General features: G+C 35.9%; 1 protein-coding gene across 3 annotated transcripts in view; it reads right to left on the reverse strand.

Annotated features, from left to right (window-relative positions):
• CDC40 (cell division cycle 40) overlaps positions 1-26846 on the reverse strand; it is a 55068-nt gene that overhangs the window by 21673 nt on the left and 6549 nt on the right. For 2 of the 3 annotated variants that reach the window (XM_060167424.1, XM_060167425.1), the window contains 3 exons: positions 14929-15015; positions 8611-8740; positions 1650-1733 (listed from right to left, as the gene is read on the reverse strand). In XM_060167424.1, the coding sequence (XP_060023407.1) occupies positions 1650-1733; positions 8611-8740; positions 14929-15015 (301 nt within the window). Of the gene's footprint in view, positions 1-1649; positions 1734-8610; positions 8741-11391; positions 11435-14928; positions 15016-26846 lie in introns of those variants that run through there. The other variant, XM_060167426.1, reaches the window with a different exon arrangement.

Here is a 26846-nt window from a genome sequence, read left to right on the forward strand (position 1 = left end):
AAATTAAAGAAGGTTTCACAAGAATCTGGTACTTCTTCCAGGTGATCTCAATCTAAACTTGACCTCTAATACCATAAATCTTAACAGTAAGAAGAAAAGAGGAAAGAGGATGTTTCTGGTTGGGATTCTCATTTGATCAGTAGGAGGTGGCATGCTGTGTGTAGTCATTAAATTGGAAAAAGAAAGGTTTACGGGAGTCAGTCAAAATTTAACTGCTAACTGAGAATCTAGCTACATAAAGATGTAGCTTGTAGAGGTCTAACAAAGAGAAAAGCTTAACCTATATTAATTCAAATCAGTTTCCTTTAAGCTGTGTTATAACAAAAGGTTGTTAAAATCCTATTTTAACAACAATCTAGCTCATAAACCATCATATAGGCTAGCGGTTCCCAACCTTTTTGGCACCAGGGACTGGTTTGTGAAAGAAAATTTTTCCATGGACCGGGGGGTGGGAGGGTGGGGATGGTTTGGGGATGATTCAAGTGCATTACATTTATTGTGCACTTTATTTCTATTATTATTACATTGTAATATATAATGAAATAATTATACAACTCATCATAATGCAGAATCAGTGGGAGCCCTGAGCTTGTTTTCACTTGCCACTCACTGATAGGGTTTTGATATGAGTCTGCAAGCAGTTGATTTATTATGGTCTCTGTGAAGTCAAACCTCTCTGCTAATGATAGTCTGTATTTGCAGCCGCTCCCCAGCGCTAGCATCACTGCCTCAGCTCCATCTCAGATCACCAGGCATTAGAGTCTCATAAGGAGCGCACAACCTAGATCCCTCACATGCGCAGTTCACAGTAGGGTTCGTGCTCCTATGAGACTCTAATGTCACCGCTGACCTGATAGGAGGTGGAGCTCAGGTGGTAATGCAAGCGATGGGGAGTGACTGTAAATACAGATGAAGCTTTGCTCATTCGCCCACTGCTCACCTCCTGCTGTGCAGCCTGGTTCCTAACAGGCCACGTACCAGCACCTGTCTGTGGCCTGGGTGTTGGGGACCCCTGATATAGGCTCTAGAGTTACTAAGTGCCTTCGTACAAACAGCATACTCTTTTTCTATCGAACATTTTATGGATGAGATTCCAAGGGGCCAATGAGCTTTGTGGCAAGTTAGCATTTAGAGTATGATGCTTTGTCTTAAAATAAGTACAAAATGAATACAAGTATAAACATATGTTTTAAAACACATATTCAAACTCAGACTTCAAAGCAACCCTTGAAAGACAATCTCCACAGACATGCACGATGAGATTTTTTTCTGCTCTCTTAAAATGGAGCTTGACATTAGTGTTGAGAAATAAACTGCTAAAATCAGATATACATTAGTTTTCATTTCTTGAATGAGTTCCACAGGACTGGAACTGTGCCAAGAAATCACTCCCCACCCCCCAACCCCGCCACTACAGGTACGACTATCTTCCTTACAAGGTTGCACACCTAGTAAGTGGCAAAAGCAAGCTCCAAACTAATATTTCTATACATTGCTCTAAACTATATCCCACTATTGTCTCAACTTAAAAAAAAAAAAATCGAGATAAATTACATACTAGTTTTTCCCTACTGTCCAAAGTCAATCTACAACCAATAAGTATAGGTATATATATTTGATATTAAATATTGATATTTCAAATAAATTACCTTGATTTTTTTCCGCTTCTTCTACAGAACCAATATACTTAGTAGACACTTGATGGTTATCTAATGAAGGGTCCAAGGCATAACCTGAAAGGAGCAAAGCACAAATTACTGACTCCATTTTTTTCCATTTACAATTCATTTTGATTCTATACACATTTACTCATTTTACATTTTCCTTCCCAGATGCTGAAAATGGTCTCTTTTTTTGTTTGTTTTCTTGTGACTTTATTTCTTCCTTATGTTCTGAAAGTATTACAGCTTCCTTTATCATCAGGATGTACACACCAATAATTCTATCACAAGCAAACCAAATTTTCGATTGTAAAGTTGCTTGTGCAAGATAATTTCAAAGACCTTTCATTGTGTTGGATCTCTCTGAGCTTATCTCCAAAAGAGTTATCACTTTACTTTATCACATTCAACTGTCCACTGTTACTCTGAGGACTAATCCTTCTTTCATGAGCTATGTTTCTATTTAGAATCATTAACCCAAATCTCAGGCTGGACAATGAATGACTTCAGTAGAACAGATGAATCTAGCATATTGACATTACATTACTAACAGCCCGTTAGGCCAAAATATCAAACTTTAGTCTTAAATTTTCTAAGAGCTTAAAAATATACGTATATCATACATTCAGGAGTTTAGAAATCTTTTTATTTTTGGTAACAGATAATGCATGGTTTAGTTTATCAAGTTATATAAACTTTTAAATAATTTAAAAAAGAAATAGGGTAAGAAGAATTACATAAAATTTAGCTATTATTTTGCAAATGCTATTCTCAGTAAAGATAGTCTTCCCTCCCAATGTAAAAATAGTATATTTCTACTTCATAAATCATTATTTATATTTCTTTGGTAAGAGCAGTAAGGATATCTATTAGCATATTTATGTACTCCTTCAGCTAGAGTGTGTAGCTACATATAAATGTAGTCTTCAGTGGTCTATGGGAACTTCAGGAAAGAAAGTCTGTATTAACTGAAATCAGTTTTTCTTCAATTGGGGGTGCTAGTATGATAAATGTTTGGTAAAATCAGTTTTAGTAATAATCCAGTATATTCACAAAAGAGAGCTAGATCATTAAATCAGTCTATGGCCTACAACCCATGTGAACAAGCATGAAATACTACATAAGAGTACTTGCGCATTTTTCTTTAGCGGTACATTCTAGTGAATGTAGCTAACAATTAAATTTTCTTATTTATTTATTTACATTTTAATTTTCCAGCTGAAGATTAAAGGGAACTTCTTCTGGGAAAAAGAAAAAGATTTGTCATTAAACATACTTTTCAGACAAGCTAAGCACGTAGGTATTCAACTCACCCTCATAATACGCTAACACTGAACCAACCACCTAGGTATTAGCTCATTTGCATATAGTTTTTTTTTTTAGTATTAAAATATGTTCTTGGCCTGAGGAGAGAGCTTGATGGCAGAAAGCAGCTTTGCAACCTCTGAAATCACAGGTTCAAATCCCATGAGTTATTTTATCTTTCATCTCTTTGACATAGAGAATAGTGTTTAGTGTTCTATAAATTATTTTTCTAAAATGAGACTTCATAAGGCTCATGTAAAATTTAAACATACCCTAAGTTAAAAATCCCCATCTCAACCATAAAAATTTATCTAAAATGTAATTCTGTCTTGAAGGAGATATATATCTACACAAATGGCGTTGCATTATGTGTTTAGGGAGATGGTGTAGGAGGCAGAGAGGGAAGGGAGAACTCTGGTTCTTCTTATGGTCTCTGTGTAAGCACCAATTGCCAGCTCATCTGGCCTGGAATTTCCTCTTCTTCTGAGGAAAGGAACTTATGTTCTCCTCCTTCTCCACACCCTCTGCGGTAAAATCTTTACTGCCACTGTCACCATTACCACTACTGCCTCCCACCCAGGTAATTAGGGGATAATAGTATTTTCCCTTTACTAATAAGGGATGTTAAATATTTATCTATTGATAAATGTCTTACTAGAAGTTAGCCAGCAACAGAACAAGATATAACTCTAACACTACAGAATTTTAGTCCAATTAGTTTTCTACCAACCTATGTCTCAAATAAGTGAATATATCTATATTTAAGTTCTGAAATATTCTTATCTATCTTTCTGAAGCTTATTTTCCATTTTATCTTTTTAATAGAATTACTGTTCACTTTTTTAAAAATTTTTAAATTTATTTTCTTTATTTTTTTGGCTGTGTCGGGTCTTAGTTGCAGTACACAGGATCTTTCATTGCAGCGTGCTGGCTCTTCATTGTGGTGCGCAGGCATCTTTCTAGTTGTGGCGTGTGGGCTGCAGGTTACGTGGGCTCTGTAGTAGTGGTGAGGGGGCTTCAGAGCACGTGGGTTCTGTAGTTTGTGGCATGCGGGGTCTCTTGTTGAGGTGCGCAAGCTCATTAGTAGTGGCGCATGGGCTTAGTTGCCCTGCGGCATGTGGGATCTCAGTTCTCTGACCAGGGATCGAACCTGTGTCCCCTGCATTGGAAGGCAGATTCTTTACCACTGGACCACGAGGGAATTCCCAGTGTTTACTTTCTTTCTTTGTAGTTTTACTTGAAATGGCTCTAATAATATTAGTTTTATTGTTAGATTCTTAAGATTAGTAATATTAATGTCTCAATAGGTAAATGAGAAGAGACTGTAAACAATTTGCAAAAGAATGATTACAAATATATGAAAAAACCTTCAAACCTCACTAGTAATCCAAAAGGATAAAGTTAAAATAAAGAAATACAATATTTTGACTATCAAATAAACAAAGGAAAAACAATCATATGGATCTTGAGTAAGGAAAAGTAGGATTTTTATACCTGGTGGTGGCAGTAAAAGTTGGGAGAATTCTTTTGGAAAACAATTTGACAATATGTAACAAAAGTTTTAAAAACATTTACATTCTTAGATCCACTTCTGGAGATTCATCTTAATAACGAAAAACAACCCATAAAGTTTTATGCACAAACAAATTCACTACCACATTTTAAAAAGCATTTTACTGCAGCTTAAAATATACATCACCACATTTTAAATAATGAAAACTAGAACCAACTTGCAATCTAAATGATACAAGAATTTTTTCATAAATTATGACATCTTCATTCAGCAGAGTATTTTAAAAAATCATTTAAAAATGTTAATAAAAGCTTTGTGACCGCCTGGAGGGGTGGGATAGGGAGGGTGGGAGGGAGGGAGACGCAAGAGGGAAGAGATATGAGAACATATGTATATATATAACTGATTCATTTTGTTGTAAAGCAGAAACTAACACACCATTGTAAAGCAATTCTACTCCAATAAAGATGTTAAAAAATGTTAATAAAAGGGTTTAATAAAGAGTTAATATTGAAGTTAAAACTCAGTTAATAATGAGTGTGGTGAAACTAAATGTGTTTATTAATTAAAAAAATTTTTTTTACTGGAGTATACTTGCTTTACAATGTTGTGTTAGTTTCTGCTGTACAATGAAGTGAATCAGCTTAAACGTGTCTATTTAAAATTTTCCACTTTCATAGACTGGTGTGGAGAAAATCATGAGTGAAAGGAGGACAAAGGGGAGAAACCTTACTGAGAATCCCCAAGGAAGACCAGTAAGGGAACAGGCCAGAAACCCAAGACAAAAAGGGAGGAGAACAGGACAAAAGAATTCATACAAACCATTGAGAGACTAAGAACTCAGGACAAACATGATAAATGGGAGCTAAAAGCAAAACTGTAGCATAAGTAAATGGGATGATACAGTAAAGGAGACTGTCTTTACAGATTAAGGAATAGAGGTGGCTGTGATAAACTAAGTAAAATAATACACTTAGATTATAACACTGCTATAACCATTTAAAAATGGTTAGAAAAGTAGGATCAGTGTTCTATATTCCAGCAGAGTTATAGAGTGATAAATATGAGACTTAGATGAATTCCTGGACTTCCCAGGTGGTACAGTGGTTAAGAACCCGCCTGCCAATGCAGGGGACACGGGTTTGATCCCTGGTCTGGAAAGATCACACATGCCGCGGAGCAACTAAGTCCGTGCGCTACAACTACTGAGTCTGCGCTCTAGAGCCCGCGAGCTGCAACTACTGAGCCCATGTGCCACAACTACTGAAGCCCGCGTGCCTAGAGCCCATGCTCCGCAACAAGAGAAGGCACCGCAATGAGAAGCCCCGGCTTGCTGCAACTAGAGAAAGCCCGTGCGCAGCAATGAAGACCCAACGCAGCCAAAAATAATAAATAAAATAATTAAAAAAAAGCTGAATTCCTGTGCCATCTCCTTCATGTCTCGTAGGTAAGAGAGACATGTCTTGTGTCTTATACAAGATATAAGGAAGGTTTGCTCCCTGGTACTTTGCAAATCAGAAGGTAACAGAAAGGTCTCATAGCATTACATTCCATGTGTAAGAGTGAGAGGAAAAACTCAGATAGGAATTACTATCAGAAGCTAGACAAGAACTTTCTATGAGAAAATAAGACTTTTAAATTAACAGAAGCTATACTTGCTTAGTACTTGGGGGTAAAGAAAAAAAGACTGCTAAACTTGAGGTTGGTTAACTTGTTTATTTAAGTTCAGATAAATGGTTCTCAGTTCTAAGATTCTCATAAGGGAGACAGACATACATTACTTAATTTGCAAGTGGCTACTCCTTTTATTCCAGGCCACCTAACATAGTATATACCCCACATTCCTTTTTTATGTCTTTGACTCACTAAATAGTTCAATCTTTGTTCTAGTCCACGCCCTCTTAATGGAAGAGGCAAAAAATACCAGCTATTATTTTTCCAAGTAAGCTGTTTCTGAACCTGGGTCTAAAGCCAACTGAATAGCTTTCAATGCGATAGGATAGTTTTTTCACCTGTTTTATTTTGTTTTAAAGATTTAAGCTACCTAAAATATTGCTTAAGGCCCTTCCTTCTAAAGTCTAAAAATAACCCTGCAGAGTCTTTAAAAGTCCATTTTATTATAGGCTAGGATATAATAAATTCATGATGCAATAGAATTGATTTTTATGTAATGCACATATACTTTAGATTTACATGGGATCCCTTATACAATCAATGGGTACAATGCATTTATAACCATTTTATTGGACTGGAAGTGTCACTGAACTCTTTTAGGAGATTTCAGAGGTATAGTCTTTGCTATGACTTTTGGCACCTGTTAAGTCAATTATAACCTAGCCACAGTGAAATATAATTTAATATATGTCAATCATTTTACAACCAGTTTCCAAGAACATATTGTGGATAAATAAATAAGACTATCTGTACTAAACCTCTAAACTAATTCACGATGAATCAGTTTGCATGGCTCACTAAAAACTAGAAAAAAGTAATTTTCTAACATTAGAATAATTATGTAAATTGTAATATAAACCCATCAGTGGATGTTACATAGTGCTTAAAAATAATAAGCTTTGAGATTATAAAGTAACATTGAAAAATGCTTATGATAGAATATTGAATTAAGAAGTTGCAAAATTTTCAGTTTAGAAGGATTACAGCACTGTAATACAAATATGTATAATAAAAAAGACTTGGAGGAATAAAATATCTACTAAAAGTAGATATTTTAGTATAGTGGGATTATAGGTAACCTTTTTCTTCTCTTTCCTAAATGTTTAAAATTGGTTTATGTTATTTTTTAGTGGAAACAATTGCTATTAAAAAGCATCACCGAATACATAACATTTCCCATGATACTGCTTTCTTAACTTTATTTTTGGGTGCTATCTTATAATAATGGAAGTTAATCATAGATAGGACAGAAAAATCTGTTTAGAACTTTAAAAAAATCCTATAAGAAATAAAAGGAGGAGGTATTAGAATTTTAACTGCAAAGAAAACTAAATGAAAATAAGAGAGACAATGTTGCTGATGTCTAAAAATGTGATTATTAAATCTCTTGTTAAAAAAGTTCAAAGTTTTCTTTTTCAGTTACTCTTTGGGGAAGAGAACATCAGCATAAATAATTAATTCATAAAGATCACAACTACAACAGGCATAAAAACATTCTCAGTTACTTTGCTCACCCACCCTACCAAAAAGCTCTTCAAAGCAGAAGGTGATCAGTGTGTCTGTCAACCTACAGATGTAGATTATGGGAAGAGAAAGAAAAGGCACTACCAAATATGGACAAAGCTGATATAAGTGACCAGACCTATGGTCTGTGGAACCATGAGCAAGGACATTTTTATAAAGACCATCTTCTTGTAGAGGGGATCCCCAGCCTTGTATGCACATTAACTTTCTCAAATCCCACCGATAGGATATAATTATTTTACGCAATGAATTTGTGGCCATTCCATTTCCTGATAACCCTCAGTAATCAACAGAAAACTTTTCAGAGATAAAATCTGAGAAAGAGAGTTAAGTCAACTAGTACATAAGAAGATAAAAATATACCTCTTAACACTATCCGGTTATTTACCAATTTCAATAGCAGTCTACATGCAACAGTCATTCAATAACAAGTGTTCATTAAAAAGTACAACAGAGAGGGCTTCCCTGGTGGCGCAGTGGTTGAGAGTCCGCCTGCTGATGCAGGGGACGCGGGTTCGTGCCCTGGTCCGGGAGGGTCCCGCATGCCGCGGAGCGGCTGGGCCCGTGAGCCATGGCCGCTGAGCCTGCGCATCCAGAGCCTGTGTTCGCAACGGGAGAGGCCACAACAGTGAGAGGCCCGCGTACCGCAAAAAAAAAAAAAAAGTACAACAGAGAATGTTCTGTTTTTAAGACCACAGAATATTTCTAGTACTCAGAAATCAGAACAGATTTAGAATGACAGCTAAAAATATTAGTGCACCTTCCTATTTGTATAAATATTTATAAATGTGTATAAGAAAACATACTACCCTTTTAAGGAATCCAGGTTAATAAATTTAAAAAGCCAGACGATAAAATCGATCATTGCGCGCACACACACACACACACCCCACTTCTAATAAGGTTTAACCTAAAACTCGCGTATCATCTTACCGTATGTGGCAAAAGTTCTTCTTTGCTGTTCAAACATAAAATCATTGATGTGGGCTGGTTCAGCATATCCAGAAAGCATATTTCTAGGGGCAGCCATTTGCTGTGTTCTGAAGGGATTTTCTGGTCCAAACTACAATGTTATAAGAAAAAAAACAAACAAAAAAACCCAAATTCTCAGTGTATAAAGCTAGAATGAGTAGAATTATTGTACAATGTATTTTTAACTCTAAATCATCAGGGGCCCATTAACTTGTGTGGGAACATGCTTACCTCCCATGGTTTAGTACAACTGGACAATGGCTGGTTAGCACAGGACTGGAGAGGAACCAGCTCACCCAAGCCTATGTGTGGCTATTGAAATTTAAATTAATTAAAATATTCAGTTCCTCAGCCATACCAGCCACATTTCAAGAACTCAACAGCCACATACAATTACTGGCTACTACATTTTCATTATTGCAGGAAGTTCTGTTTGACAGTGTTGCTCTAGATAATTGAGACACACTATAGTTTTGTCTAAACGATGATTTGGGGGATTTTTGGAATGGTACCATGATGTAATTTAAAAAACATATGTTTCTCTGCTACTAGATTATGAGTTCCTCAAAGGTGGAGACTTAGAACCGTCAATACTTTCCATAGTGCCTGGCATATAGAAAGAACTAATGAAGGAAAGATTAATCAGTCTCACTGGGGGCAGAAGATAGGAAATAGACAGTAAAAGTAAAGTTCTTGAAAAAGTCCCTAGGAAAAGACATTACAAATGTAAATAAAACTTCTCCACTCTGAAAAGTCACACTATGAAAGTCTTACACAAAATAGTGCCATTATTATCTGTATGTTTACAATGTTTTGAGTTTCCAGAATGGCTTTCCAAATGTTATTTAATTTGATCTGTACAAAAATTCTGGAAAGTTAAAGAGGTATTCTCTTTCTCATGTTAGAAATGGAGAAAAAGGTCAAGATGACATACCTTGCCTGCCTAAAGTCACTAATGCTATTAGAAAAGGTATTGGGAAGATCCAGCTCTTTTCTTTACAGTTTTAAAAATAAAGAATAAAATGAACTTCCCACTTTGGAAACAGTGGAAGTAGACGGGATATTTTTATTTGAATTCTGGAAGGTCGACTGTCATAATAAATATTTTGACATTAGAACATCTTAGGTCACTACCATTTGAAACCACCTTTTCCATGATACACTTCCAGAGCCATAAATATAAATTACTGACCTTTCCTTAACCAGAATGTTGTCTTCTCTACATATCAACATTATGCTATGCATAAAAATCTGAATTTAAACATTAATTTGCCTTATAATTTTTTCTGCTTTAGAAGAAAATAAATTAATATTCCTTTCTATTGACAGCTTCCATTTCTAGGTTTAAAATGATTCAATCTTAAGATATCTAATTCATATATAAAGCTTTTATTACTATTTATTCTAAATTAAAGGATAGGGCAAGACTTTATAGCCCGTATTAGTTCTTCCTGAGCTGACGGGTGGAAATGTAGGGAAAAAAATCTAGATTGCTGAATGCTGGAAGTTACAGTTAACTTCATTCAGTCATGAAATTTATTACATGAAATTTATTACAAAAACATCCATAAAATCAAAGATAATAAAATGACTTAAGTTGACTAGATGATCTAACTGCTATAGTCAGTTAACATCTGCAAAGCAGCATGTGATATTTCTGGGGGTAAAAAAATTCCAAAATGATAAAAATCCCCATTGCCTATATTGTTACTCCTATCACATCTAATAAATTACCAATCGTTATGCTTATAATTTCCAATTTCAAAAAGGAAAGTACAATTTCCATATTCTAATTCTATTAAAATTTTACAAAAAGGGAATAATTCTTCTACAGGTCATACATATCAAACTGCCTCCATCTTTTTTTTTTTTTTTTTAAATATTTATTTATTTATTTATTTATGGCTGCGTTGGGTCTTCGTTGCTGCGCGTGGGCTTCCTTTAGTTGTGGCCTTACGGGCTTAGTTGCTCCGCGGCATGTGGGATCTTCCCCCACCAGGGCTCGAACCCGTGTCCCCTGCATTGGCAGGCAGATTCTTAACCGCTGTGCCACCAGGGAAGCCCTGCCTCCATCTTTTAAAGAAAAATTCTCAGTGTTAAGAACTTTGATTTCTGTAAGAATATAGATCCATATATTACAGCAAAGTATATCTTGTGGTACTCTTCCTAACACTGTCTAAAAATTTAAACGTGCTTATATTTTATACATATTTAAGCTGAGACAAGAAAAAAATCTTCCACTGATATAGGAAGCTGCCTGGGGTAGGCTCATCTACTTCTGGCTCACCTTAACTTTCTGGTTACTGGCAGCTATTGGAGCTGACCTCAAAGACGTTACATGTCAACAGAGGAAGGCAGAGAATGTTATTCAGCAGGACTCAGCTCTTACCAATTACTCTCTGAGATGTTCCTGGTCTGTGTGAATATGCAACTCTTAATTCTGGGTTAACCATTAAAAAAACAAAACGATGCATATTTAAAAATACACAAAACTGATTTCTAAATGCTTCTTTTCGACTTTTGGTAGTTAAGTCTAAGCCTAAGTTTGTATACAAGTGATTTTTTTAAAATACATATTCAAGTTAATTAGGTATGAGTATTTAATAGTTTTTGGCTAATATAATATTGAAGTATATCACAGTCAATTACAATTGTAAATCTCCTATATAAAATATACATATTTAAGTATTAATTCAGACATTGCACCAAAAACGAAAATGTTTCTGAGGTAAGTAACCTTACCTCTTTCATCTCAGTGAAGTAGTGATTTATTTATAAACTTGGGAGAAAAGCACTTTTAATTTAAGACATTAGTTGATAAATCTAAGAGATCCATGTATTATAAGGCAGTGGTTCTCAAGTCTTCAACAGGCAGAGTACTTGAGGGTTGATGCCTTAGCAGTATAACATCACAGGAATTAAGAAAATTCATATAAGTAAAAATTGACTATATGAAATCATAACCATAAATTCACATATAGGAAAAAAAACCCAAGTTACTGAACAAATAATCATATACTCAAGTTGCTATATTAAGTTTTCCATTAATATTCATTGAAGTAATCAATGTATAAAACATTTATAAACAAAGTTTAAGGTGAGAAGAGCATATTAATTGTTATTTTCTATAATTTTGGAAAAGATCACCACAATTCAATTTTATTGGCAGAATACCTCAATCTTGTAAGACATAAGCACAGTTTAATTATTACGATAGTATATTTTATTAGTGGTTCTATGACCTTGCGCCTCAGTTCCCTCATCTATAAAATAAAAGAGCTGATCTATATGACTTCTAAAGTCCATTTTAACATTAATATTTATAGCAGCCCTTTTGGCCAGATTTTAAACAGTAACTGGCATTTTCCCCCTCTAAACTTTTATAGTTTTTCTATTCCTAAAGTAATATTATTTTAAGGAGTCTGAAATTCTCTCTGAGGCTTATGGGTTTTATATGAGTCTAGAGAAGCTAACAAACAGACTTTTCTCTAAGCGGATCCAACAGGATTGAGTGAAATGAAGAAAATCACTAGACTAAAACAATGGCTCTTATGTCTTCAAGTTCCTTCTGTAATTTGAGAAAGCTTATCTGGATAACTAGGTAGATCAACTAGGAAAAGTCCTTGGTTGGGAGGGAAACAGTAATTTATAAAATAAAATAGCCAATTTGTTAGTTTACTGAACTAATAAAGTCAAAACTGCACCTTCTAAATGGTCTTACAGTTATGGTGTGATTGTTAAGAATGATCTGGACTCAAAGCCTCAAATATGGCACTTGCTGGCAGTATAATCTGACAGTTGAATTCCTCACTATAAAATAGGGATAAAAGTACTTACTTCATAGGGTTGTAGTGAGGGCTAAAGGAGATAAGGTATACAAATCCCTCAGTGTGGTACCTGGCATAGTGTACTAAATGGTAGTTTTATTAGTCTCCATCCCTGTTCTTTTCCATCATGCAAACCTTTAAAATTAATCTTCCTAAAAATTCATCTATTAAATCAAGACCGAACTCTTTACCTTGGCCCCTAAAGCCTGTGCAATACCGATTGTACAAAGTACTATTCTAGCCTTATCCCGTTCTCCCCTATTGATAATGACTAAAACACTGCTGTTCTTTAGATTTTATGATTTGGCTCATGCTGTTCCCCTCTGTCTGGAATCTTTCCTCACAAAGGCCTATCTCGCCATCAATGCCAATAATATTAACATAAATAACAGTAAAGGCTATAATTTATTAAATGCTTATTCTGTGCCAGACAGTTTCCTAAGCACATCGCGTATTATCTCATTTATCCTTATAATTTGGTCAAGTAGAAATTATCTTCATTTTACCTGTGAAAAAACTAAGATAATCTAAGGTCACATAAGAGCTAACAAGTGGTCTGTTTAGCCCCACATCTCATGTTCTTAACCTGGACTGTATCACTTATTTCAAAAAACATTTGCCAGTTACAAATACTTTCATGGAACTTTTATCTTTATAACGAGATGCAGTCTCTCCTTAAACTTCACTGGTGCTTTAGAGGCACTATAGGAAATAGTGTGGTCTCCATCTTTTTTTTTTAAAAAGCACTTAGCATGTCCTCTCTGGTAAACACTAGATTGAGAAGAAGGATTAAATCTTGTCTCTAATGATGGATTCTCAAAATATGAGAACTTGAATTTCATCCAGCAAAGTTCCTGGTAATACCCTTCCAGACTTTGCCAAGTTATACAGACCCTAGTCATAAAGTTCAAAGTTGATAATTTATTATGTCACAGACAATTCCTTAGAAAAATTGTAATTTTTCTTCACTTTTCAGTCCCATCAGTCTTTCCTTAAATTGTTGACAATAAGCACTGAAATGTTCCTGACATAAACTAGTTGATATAGTTAATGTGAGCTTCCCTAACACGGGAAAAAAAAGAACAGAAAATTAGACTGATAATCCCCCAAAGAGAATGATAAACCTACTGCCTCGTCAATAGCACCAAAAATTTTTTGACCTTTTGAATTTTTCTTGAAAGTTTGGAAAACTAATCATACAGCAATATATTAGTTATGCATAGGATCTAAAAATTTAAGAAAAACAGGCTTCATAGAAAATACACTGACACAGGAATGTCATACACCATGCCACTTCCAAATTTTCTTATTTTCTAAAGTTAGTGGCTTAAATTGAAGTACTTTACATTAAAAAAAAATCATGCAGCGTGCCAGCGCTAAAATGGTGCCAAGGGATATAAAACAGCCTATAATTCAACAGGTTATAAGGATTTAGGAAATAATGGAATAAAATAAAAAATGTACCAGTCTCAGAGCATGAGAATGAGTTTTTTGCTTATTGTACACTTAGGAGAACAGCTAGAGCACTAGCACTGACATCCTTGGCTGTGCTATACATTTCCACTGCCATATTTTAAGTGACTATGGAAACCTAAGCAGGCAAAAATTACATGAAACAGCTTTATCAAAAAAAAAAAAAAAGACAATGACTATATGCTAAAAAATGAAAAATATTAAAAAGTACTTCTTTCTCCACCAGGGTGCAATACGATATAGCTCCTCATCTCTATCTTTAAAGTGCTCTTAAAGATCCTGCTACTGAAACCATATTATTATTTCTTATAATGACCTTTTTCTGATATCTGTATCTTGTCAGTCAAGCATTCTTTTCTCCTTTTTAAAGGCTAAATACCTAGAAATCTAATCTTTTCTACAAAGACTTTCCTAAATGGACAATTTTCACTATTTCTGCTTTTTTTCTTCTTCTTCTTCAGCTTTTTTAAATGCTTCCATGACCATTTATCATCATCAGAAAAAAGAATCCATAAGATGTCTGACTCAGAGCAAGCAATAAACCATGTGACTATTTTTGAGCAGTGACCACGTCAGTATGGTACCTCTTTTTAGTGTTTAACACAGCAGCATTTGTCACTAGATGTTTCATAATATACTATGCATTAATGATGCTAATCAACCAAAATTTTTTCCCTCATGGTTAACTTGTAATACTCCCTTATCAAAATTGAGAGGAAGATGTTAACTAAGTTTGCATCTAAGAATTAGATATTCTTACAAAAGCATACTATTCAACTTTTGGAGAATAGAAGGATATCTTTTCCTTTCTTTTTTTAATTGAGATATAACTAACATATAACAGGATATATTTTCTAACAGTTTAAGTAGTATACTTTCATCAGAAAACATTGAAAAATTCACCAACTGTTTATCTACGTATGTATAATTTAAATACTATAAAGCAAAAGACACTCTTAACTATAATACGTTTTCTTACCTCAGGAGCAAACATGGTCTCATAGGTAGGATTATACTGAACCTCTTTGACAGCAGGGTCAAGGTGAACTCCAGTCTCCAAATCTTCCTACAAGAAAACCAAACAAACGTGAAAGATACGACAAGTATTTACTGTATTTTAGAAACTACATTAAGGTCACACTAGCCATTTTAACATCACTTTTATGAAGATTACACTAGTGCTATGTGATTAGTATAAAATTCTATATATTAATGTATAGAATTATATATAGGTCTAATAATCAAAGACTAATAAAAGTAATATAAACAGTTATAGAGGTTAGAATGCATAACAAAAATTCTTTCCTTCAAAAACATTGACTTTGGGCTTCCCTGGTGGCGCAGTGGTCGAGAGTCCGCCTGCCGATGCAGGGGACACGGGTTCGTGCCCCAGTCCGGGAAGATCCCGCATGCCGCGGAGCGGCTGGGCCCATGAGCTATGGCCGCTGAGCCTGTGCGTCCGGAGCCTGTGCTCCGCAGCGGGAGAGGCCACAACAGTGAGAGGCCCGCGTACCGCAAAAAAAACCCCCCCAAAACATTGACTTTATTCCAGCTGAACAAATTAAAATTTCTAAGTAAGTTAATACTACTCAAAGCCTTAAAGTAAGAGAGTCCAGCTCTTTTTTATGAACTCAAAAGACCTGATCTTCTGGTCCCAAATTCAGGAGAAGCACTCCTTTATTCAGCAGACCGTATTAGATATGTACCCAGATGGACCTGCTTAGGGACTGCAGAAGAAACAAAAGGAGGTGCCAGGGCCCAAATCTTCTAAATCTAAAGTCTAACAATCTACATCGACTATTAAATTCATCCCCTAACTTAATGAACATAAAAATCTCATCTCCACTAGAGAATCACTGGTAGTCTATCTTTTGTGTAGCCCCACCACATAAACAATACCTGCAATACATACAATATAACAATTTTCTGGCCTGGATCTCTCCCTTGAACTCTAGGGATTTATATATCTGAGCTTCAACTCAACATCTTTTCTCCCAGGATGTCTAACAGACATCTCAAACTTAATATATCCAAAAAGGGAACTTCTGTTCTCCCTTCCCCAGTGACTCCTTCTACCCTCCTCTAAATTAACGACTATCCCACCCTTACATGTGTTCAGGCGAAAACTGCCACAGTTATCCTTGACTCCTCTTTCTTTCACGTTGTATAGCCAACCCATCAGCAAATCCTCTGCCTTCTATGAACACCCAGAGTTCAACCACTTCTCAAGTCCTCTTTCACGATCACCTCAGTCCAGTTTATCATTTTGCACCTGTTACTGTAATAGCCTCCTAACTGGTCTCCCTGCTTCTGCCCTTGTCTACCCACAGCCTCACTCCACACAGAGGCCAGTGTGATTCTTTTAAAATATTAGTCCAATTATGTTACTCGTTCACTCTAAATCCTCCGGTAGCTTCCCCATTTAGGGTAGGGGCCTTACAAAGAACTACAGGGCTCATTACCAGTTGTTTTCAGAAAGTATGGCTCCCAAGGGTAGTTTTATAGGCCATTTTTGTCTTCCTGTATTGTGCTGCCTGAGCATTTACTAGTAAAAACATGTTATTAGTACATGTTTAATTTACATATCAAACATGATATAAAGTTGCTTTACAAAATTTAATTTAATTAGGGTATTCAAGTTATATTTTGAAATTCTTAAGGAAGTTATATATCATCTATGGGTTATATTTCAGGAAAGCTTAAGTTACAAAATCACTATTATAAACTGAAGAAGTCTGAATCTAACTGGTTGAGAGAATTTGCCCTCCAAATCTGTCCCTTGCCCCTACTAACTTCTGTCTTCACCTAGCCCTGTGCCTGTGCTCACTTTACTCCAGCCTCACTGGCTCATTTGTTATTCTAGGAATTCACCAAAAGACAGTCCTGCTTTGGGGTCTCCACACTTACTGTTTCCTGTTCTTGGAATGTTCTTTCTCTGGATACCCACATGACTGTTCTCTCTCCTTTCAGGTCTCTGCACAGTTTTCCTACTTTCCCCTTACCTTGCTTTATTGTTCTCTATTATATTTATCATCACCTGACATGTATTAATTGTCTACCTCCCTCTATTAAAGTATAAGCTGGCCTCCATAGACTGGTGGAGTCCAGCAGGAAGCTTTAAAGAAGTTTCATGCCAGGCCTCACCTCATATTTTCTCATTTAATTCCTCCCGAGTGAGGCCCGGCATTGGTTCAAGCTTCCCACGTGATTCCAAAGTTGCAGGCTGAGAACCAAAGTCTAAGCAAATTGACCATGAAGTCCTTTCACAGAGGAACAGAGAGAAGTTTGAAAAAGGACCAGATATTCTGAAGCCCTGGTCTATAGTGTGTATGTGTATGTTTCTTTGTGTGATATTGTTTGTTTAGGTTTGCTTTTACCATTTGTCCTAGGGTTCTGACTGTTCGTTATTTTTTTTGTTTATTTGTTTGTTTTCTTGTTATGAGTGTGTGTGTATGTTTATTTCTGTGATTTCTGTCTGTTTAGTTTTGCTTTTACCATTTGGTTTGGGGTTCTATCTGTTAGTTGTTCTTTTTTTTTCCTAGTTTTCTTCCTTTTCTTCTGAGCCATGTGGCTGGCAGGGTCTTGATGCTCCAGCCGGGTGTCAGGCCTGAGCCTCTGAGGTGGGAGAGTCAAGTCCAGGACACTGGACCACCAGAGACCTCCCAGCCCCATGTAATATCAATCGGCGAGAGCTCTCCCAGAGATCTCCGTCTCAACATTAAGACCCAGCTCTACCCAACGGCCTGCAAGCTCCAGTGCTAGACACCCCATGCCAAAAAACTAGCAAGACAGGAACACAACCCCACCCATTGGCAGAGAGGCTGCCTAAAATCATACTAAGTTCACAAACACCCCAAAATGCACCACTGGACATGGCCCTGCTGACCAGAAGGACAAGATCCAGCCCCACCCGCCAGAACACAGGCACGAGTCCCCTCTACCAGGAAGCTTACACAAGCCACTGAACCAACCGCACCCACAGTGGGCAGACACCAAAAACAATGGGAACTACAAACCTGCAGCCTGCAAAAAGGAGACCCCAAACACAGTAAGTTAAACAAAATGAGAAGACAGAGAAATACACAGCAGATGAAGCAGCAAGGTAAAAACCCACCAGACCAAACAAATGAAGAGGAAATAGGCAGTCTACCTGAAAAAGAATGCAGAGTAATGATAGAAAAGACGATCCAAAATCTTGGAAATAGAATGGAAAAAACACAAGAAACGTTTAACAAGGACCTAGAAGGACCAAAAAGCAAACAAACAATGATGAACAACACAATAAATGAAATTTAAAATTCTCTAGAAGGAATCAATAGCAGAATAACTGAGGTAGAAGAACGGATAAGTGACCTGGAAGATAAAAGAGTGGAAATAACTGCCGCAGAGCAGAATAAAGAAAAAAGAACAAAAAGAATTGAGGACAGCCTAAGAGACCTCTGAGACAATATTAAATGAATCAAGATTCGAATTATAGGGGTCCCAGAAGAAGAAGAGAAAAAGAAAGGGTCTGAGAATATATTTGCAGAGATTATAGTTGAAAACTTCCCTAACATGGGAAAGGAAATAATCAAGTCCAGGAAGCGCAGAGAGTCCCATACAGGATAAATCCAAGGAGAAACACGCCAAGACACATACTAATCAAACTATCAAAAATTAAATATAAAGAAAAAATAGTAAAAGCAGCAAGAGAAAAGCAAGAAATAACATACAAGGGAATCCCCATAAGGTTAACAGCTGATCTTTCAGCAGAAACTGCAAGACAGAAGGGAGTGGCAGGACATATTTAAAGTGATGAAGGGGAAAAACTTATAACAAAGATTACTCTACCCAGGAAGGATCTCAGTCAGATTTCACAGAGAAATTAAAACCTTTACAGACAAGCAAAAGTTAAGAGAAATCAGCACCAACAAACCAGCTTTACAACAAATGCAAAAGGAACTTCTCTAGGCAGGAAACACAAGAGAAGGAAAAGACCTACAAAAACAAACCCCAAACAATTAAGAAAATGGTCATAGGAACAGACATATTGATAATTACCTTAAATGTAAGTGGATTAAATGCTCCAACCAAAAGACATAGACTGGCTGAATGGATACAAAAACAAGACCTGTATATAAGCTGTCTACAAGAGACCCACTTCAGACCTAGGGACACATACAGACTGAAAGTAAGGGGATGGAAAAAGATATTCCATGCAAATGGAAATCAAAAGAAAGCTGGAGTAGCAATAATCATATCAGACAAAACAGACTTTAAAATAAAGACAAGAGACAAAGAAGGACACTACATAATGATCAAGGGATCAATCCAAGAAGAAGATATAACAATTGTAAACATTTATGCACCCAACATAGGAGCATCTCAATACATAAGGCAAATGCTAAGAGCCATAAAAAGGGAAACTGACAGTAACACAATCATAGTAGGGGACTTTAAACCCCACTTTCACCAATGGACAGATCACCAAAATGAAAATAAATAAGGAAACACAAGCTTTAAGTGACAGACTAGACCGGATGGACTTAATTGATGTTTATAAGACATTCCATCCTAAAAAACCAGAATACACTTTCTTCTCAAGTGCTCACGGAACATTCTCCAGGATAGATCATATCTTGGGTCACAAATTCAAGCCTTGGTAAATTTAAGAAAGTTGAAATCATGTCAAGTATCTTTTCTGACCACAACGCTATGAGACTAGATATCAATTATAGGAAAAAATCTGTAAAAAATACAAACCTATGGAGGCTAAACAATATGCTACTAAATAACCAAGAGATCACTTAAGAAATCAAAAAGGAAATCAAAAAATACCTAGAAACAAAGTGAAAACACGACGACCCAAAACCTATGGGATGCAGCAAAAGCAGTTTTAAGAGGGAAATTTATAGCAATACAATCCTATCTCAGGAAACAAGAAAAATCTCAAATAAAGAACCTAACCTTACACCTAAAGCAGTTAGAGAAAAAAGAACCAAAAAAATGCCAAAGTTAGCAGGAGGAAAGAAATCATAAAGTTCAGACCAGAAATAAATGAAAAAGAAACAACGAAAACAATAGCAAAGATCAATAAAACTAAAAGCTAGTTCTTTGAAAAGATAAACAAAATTGATAAACCATTAGCCAGACTCATGAGAAAAAGGGAGAAGACTCAAATCAACAGAATTAGAAACGAAAAAGGAGAAGTAACAACTGACACTGCAGAAATACAAAGGATCATGAGAGATTACTACAAGCAACTATATGCCAATAAAATGGACAACCTGGAAGACAGGGACAAATTCTTAGAAAAGCACAACCTTCTGAGACTGAACGAGGAACAAATAGAAAATTTAAACAGACCAATCACAAGCACTGAAATTGAAACTGTGATTAAAAATCTTCCAAGAAACAAAAGCCTAGGACCAGATGGCTTTACAAGTAAACATTTCGAGAAGAGCTAACACCTATCCTTCTCAAACTCTTCCAAAATGTAGCAAAGGGAGGAACACTCCCAAACTCAATCTGCGAGGCCACAATCACCCTGATACCAAAACCAAAGACGTCACAAAAAAAAGAAAACTACAGCTAATATCACTGATGAACATAGATGCAAATATCCTCAACAAAATACTAGCAAACAGAATCCAACAGCACATTAAAAGGGTCATACACCATGATCAAATGGGGTTTATCCCAGAAATGCAATGATTCTTCAATATACGCAAATCAATCAATGTGATACACCATATTAATGAATTGAAGGAAAGAAACCATACGATAATCTTAACAGGTGCAGAAAAAACTTTTGACAAAATTCAACAACCAGTTATGATAAAAACTCTCCAAAAAGTAGGCATAGAGGGAACCTACCTCAACATAATAAAGGCCATATATGACAAACCCACAGCCAACATCGTTCTCAATGGTGAAAAACTGAAACCATTTCCTCTAAGATCAGGAACAAGACAAGGTTGCCCACTCTCACCACTATTATTCAACATAGTTTTGGAAGTTTTAGCCAAGGCAATCAGAGAAGAAAATAAATAAAAGGAATCCAAATCGGAAAAGAAGTGAAACTGTCACTGTTTGCAGATGACATGATACTATACATAGAGAATCCTAAAGATGCTACCAGAAAACTAGTAGAGCTAATCAATGAATTTGGTAAAGTAGCAGGATACAAAATTAATGCACAGAAATCTCCTGCATTCCTATACAATAACAACGAAAAATCTGAATGAGAAATTAAGGAAACACTCCCATCTACCACTGCAACAAAAAGAATAAAATACCTAGGAATAAACCTACCTAAGGAGACAAAAGACCTGTATGCAGAAAAGTATACGACACTGATGAAAGAAATTAAAGATGATACAAACAGATGGAGAGATATACCATGTTCTTGGATTGGAAGAATCAACATTGTGAAAATGACTCTACTACCCAAAGCAATCTACAGATTCAATGCAATCCCTATCAAACTACCAGTGGCATTTTTCACAGAACTAGAACAAAAAGTTTCACAATTTGTATGGAAACACAAAAGTCCCTAAATAGCCAAAGCAATCTTCAGAAAGAAAAACGGAGCTGGAGGAATCAGGCTCCCTGACTATAGACTATACTACAAAGCTACAGTAATCAAGACAGTATGGTACTGGCACCAAAACAGAAATACATATCAAGGGAACAGGATAGAAAGCCCAGAGATAAACCCACGCACATATGGTTACCTTATCTTTGATAAAGGAGGCAAGACTATACAATGGAGAAAAGACAGCCTCTTCAATAAGTGGTGCTGGGCAAACTGGAGAACTACATGTAAAAGAATGAAATTAGATCACTTCCTAACACCACATACAAAAAATAAAATCAAAATGGATTAAGGATCTAATTGTAAGCCCACTCACTGTAAAACTCAGAGGAAAACATAGGCAGAACACTCTATGACATCAATCACAGCAAGATCCTTTTTGACACACCTCCCAGAGAAATGGAAATAAAAACACAAATAAACAAAGGGAACCTAATGAAACTTAAAAGCTTTTGCCCAGCAAAGGAAACCATAAATAAGACGCAAAGACAATCTTCAGAATGAGGAAATATTTGCAAACAAAGCAACTGACAAAAGATTAATTTCCTAAATATACAAGCAGCTCATGCAGCTCAATATCGAAAAAACAAAGCTGCAATGAACACTGTGGTACATGACTCTTTATGAATTATGGTTTTCTCAGGGTATACACTGCAGCACTATTTACAATAGCCAGGACATGGAAGCAACCTAAGTGTCCATCGACAGATGAATGGATAAAGAAGATGTGGCACATATATACAATGGAATATTACTCTGCCATAAAAAGAAACGAAATTGAGTTATTTGTAGTGAGGTGGATGGACCTAGGGTCTGTCATACAGAGTGAAGTAAGTCAGAAAGAGAAAAACAAGTACTGTATGCTAACACATATATATGGAATCTAAAAAAACCAAATGGTTCTGATGGACCTATGGGCAGGACAGGAATAAAGATGCAGACGTAGAGAATGGAGTTGAGGACACGGGGAGGGGGAAGGGTGAGCTGGGATGAAGTGAGACAGTAGCACTGACATATACACTACCAAATGTAAAATAGATAGCTAGTGGGAAGCAGCTGCATAGCACAGAGAGGTCAGCTCAGTGCTCTGTGACCACCTAGAGGGGTGGGATAGGGAGGGTCAGAGGGAGGAACAAGAGGGAGGGGATATGGGGATATAGGTATACATATAGCTGATTCACTTTGTAATATAGCAGAAAGTAAGACAACACTGTAAAGCAATTATACTCCAATAAAGATGTTAAAAAAAAAAAAAGCTACAGAAGTTGGATTTTGTATGCACGAATGTGGCCTTAACCCCCTAGAACTATTCCTATCATGTCACCATCTTTGTTGGCCACTTGCGGATGTAGGATATATCTGTAAACATAATGCAAAGATAATGCAAAGTAACATCGCGAATTTTGCAAAACAGGTAGAAAAGCATGAAGTTGACAGTGATGCTGGAGAAGAAGCAATGCCACTGACAAATGAAGATCTCGTAGAGTTAGACCAGGTAATGACCAAAGATAGAAAACTGACAGGAAAAGTAATACTATAGGCACACAGTTATTGTTCCAAAATTTTGTCACTATTAAAACACCCCCCACCAAAGCAGGTGACTTAGTTTCTCTACTTTACAAAGATAGAGTCCTTCAGGTCAGACTCTCTTAAACTTCCTTCCTCTCTTGTTTCAAATTTGTCCACATCTTTATCTTATCTCTTGACTTCAATTTCCAGCCCCAATTTTTATCTGCAGCCTTGACCATACCTAGCCTCTGTATTCACATATCTAACGGCCTACTGAACTTCATTATATGGATATTCCACAGCATCAAACACCTTGGTATGTCCCAAACACAAGATACCATTTCCCCATGACTCCACTGTCACACACGAACAAATTAGGCACTGAGTCTTACTGATTCTACCCCTAAAATATTTCTCTAGCAACCCTATTCCCACCTTCCATTCTCCACCATCCTAGTTCAGACTTCATATCTTGCCTGGTCTATTATAGTATGTCCTTATCTGCTTTAACGTACCCCCATTTTTGCTGTATTAGACTAATTGCTGACTTTTTAAAATATCAAGCACTTTCATGCTTCCTGTGTTGTTGGCAATGTTACTTTGTTCCTTATGCATTTCCCTTTGCTATCTGATAATATGTCATCTTCTTCTTTTCCCTGATACCGCCCCTCCTCTTGGCTCAGGAAAAATGCTTTTTCATCCACAGTCCTAAGAGATGTTACACATAACTCCTAATAGCCCTTGTGATACATTATTTGTTGCACATGACTTTTACTTATATTTTATAGTCTTACTGCCCAGTAGAATGCAGGGCATGAAGTGCACGTTCAATAAATATTTGTTAAATTAAACTGAAGAAAGATATGTCAAATTCCTAGAGAAATTAAAGAGGATGAAGGCTGACCAAAGATCACTGAAATTGGCAATTATGTCACAGAAAACCTTTGCCAGAGCAATTTTGGTAGCGGGGTGAAGTATGGAGAGCCAGTTGCAAGGGGCAGAGGTATAACCGAGGATTTAGAAAAAAAAAAAGACATCAATATTTTTGCTCTTTCAAGACATCTGGCAGTAAAGAAGAAGAGATGAGGTACCAGATTGAAGGATTTTCAGGGTAAAATTCAGTTTACTTTTTTCCTTTTAAAAGAAAAGGCTAAGCCAAAGATTTAGTCAATCATAAGCTACAGGAAAGGAGCAAGTAGGGAGAAACATATGATAAGAATGAGGGAATGATCAAAAAGGTATGGTCATTCTGGAAGAGGTGAGAGTGGAGATAATCCAGGATACAACCAACTAGCCTCTGAAAAGAGAAGGAGAATCCTCCCTGAGATGAAACAGAGATTACAAAGACAAAAATGGGTGATGGGTGATAGATTTTTGGAGTTGGTGGGAGATGTTGGGAGTAGATGATGATAGATCTGAAGCTAGCAAAGAGCATAGATGATCTTTTAATTTTCTTTTAATCTTTTAGTGTTGGGAGTCATCACTGCCACTTAAAATATTCTTTTTCTTTGCTTCTTTGTGGATTAGCTTTAGACTAGAATTTAGGTGGGTGCATCTGCCTGAGAGCCCAAATTATAGTCCTAAACCTTAGCTGAAAGGGAGTTGGGGGGATAGAATCTGGGTTTCCAGCTTCTGAAGGTAGGAGGCAGGGAAGGATGCTGTTTACATTAAGACTATTAAGGAAGGGGGTTCAAATGCTGGGCCACCTATATTACCCTAGAAAGCATACCCCAATCTTCATTGATTAGAGAGAGTATCTACCTAGGGCTCAGTAGCAAAACCAAGTACCACAAAGTTAAACTGCATAAAAACTAAATTAAATGCTTTTCTCTCTTTTATAAGGATAAACTGCTTATAATAACAAAAGGCTTAGCCATGTTCATACTTCCCCAATGGCTTTTTTAGAATACAGTTGTTAGAACCACTTTATAATATGGTTTACCAGATCTTTCTGATTAAGGGTATTTTAAATATTCTAAATTTGAATTATTTTGAACAGAGTACCACAAGACATCAAGTTTTAAATGCAAAATACAATTTTAAAAGAACTACTCTTAAAAAGCAATGTGGCAACTAATGAAAATATAACTAGGTCCTCCATCTCTGGCTCCTGCTAAAATTATAGAACAAACTGGACAACTCCTCAGAAAATGAAGAGTTATTAATTTTACGTTTAATTAGAAAAAGTTGGACAACACCACAACCTTGTTTTAATACCCATGAGGAGTTCAATAACAATTAGGCATGCAATTGAAATTACCAGAGAATTACAAAGGATTTCTATTCAGCTTTCATTATCCATAAAAATTAAAGTGCAGTAAGTAAAGTATACCCTATGAGTCAAATAAGTTTAAATATGTTACCTTTTGTTGATTCAAAGTAATTTGAAAATAAAATCATATAATATTTACCTTTTAGTCCTTTTCACATTTCTTACTGTTATACAAATAAGAAAATGGATGTGAAAGCACTTTGTAAACTATAAACAAGACATAAATATCAACCATTATTACAAACTATCAATTTATGTTATAGGTTTTTTGTCAAAAAATAGAAATGAACAGACTTTCTATAATGGGAGTTTAAGTGGCTGAGGAAAAAAATAGAAATTCATATAAAGATATCTTTTGAGTTTGGCCCTTAACAAATACAGAGGAAAAAGACTGTAATAAAAGACAAAGATGGACATTACATCATGATAAAGGGGTCAATCCAGCAAAAAGGTATAACATTTGTAAATATCTATGCACCCAACACAGGAGCACCTAAATATATAAAGCAAGTATTAACAGACCTAAAGGGAGAAATTGACAGGAATACAATAATAGTAGAGGACTTTAATATTCCACTTACATTAATGGACAGATCATCCAGAAAGAAAATCAATAATTATACCAGATAGACTTAATAGATAAATACAGAACATTCCATCCAAGAGCAGCAGAATACACATTCTTTTCAAATGCACATAGAACATTCTCCACGATAGATCATATGTTAGGCCACAAAATAAGTCTCAATACACTTAAGAAGACTGAAATCATATCAAGCATCTTTTCAACCACAATGGTATGAAACTAGAGATCAATTAAAAGAAGAAAACTGGAAAAACCACAAATATGTGGAGATTAAACAATATGCTACTGAACAACCAATGGGTCAATGAAGAAATCAAAATAGAAATTAAAAAGAAAAATATCTTGAGACAAATGAAAATGGAAATACAACATACCAAAATCTATGGGATGCAGCAAAAGAAGTTCTAAGAGGGAAATTAGAGACATAGGATTACCTCAAGAAACAAGAAAAACCTCAAATAAACAACGTAACTTTACACATAAAGGAGCTAGGAAAGAAGAACAAATGAAGCCCAAAGTTGGTAGAAGGAAGGACATAATAAAGATCAGAGTGGAAATAAATGAAATAGAGACTAAAAAGACAACAGAAAGAAAAAGACAAGAGCTGGTTCTTTGAAAAGATAAACAAAATTGATAAACCTTTACCTAGATTCACTAAGAAAAAACAGAGGATGAAATAAATAAGATCAGAAACAAGAGAGAAGTTACAAGTGATACCAAAGTACAAAGGATTATAAGATACTACTATGAACACCTATATGCCAACAAATTGGACAACCTAGAAGAAATGGATAAATTCCTAGAAACATACAATCTTCGAGACTGAATCATGAAGAAATGGAAATCTGAACTGACCAATTACTAGTAAGGAGACTGAATCAGTAATCAAAAAACTCCCAAAGAATAAAACTCCAGGACCAGAAGGCTTCAATATGCTACCAAATATTGAAACGT

The sequence above is a fragment of the Lagenorhynchus albirostris genome, chromosome 12 (genome assembly GCF_949774975.1).
Source record: "Lagenorhynchus albirostris chromosome 12, mLagAlb1.1, whole genome shotgun sequence".
Classification (NCBI taxonomy): domain Eukaryota; kingdom Metazoa; phylum Chordata; class Mammalia; order Artiodactyla; family Delphinidae; genus Lagenorhynchus; species Lagenorhynchus albirostris.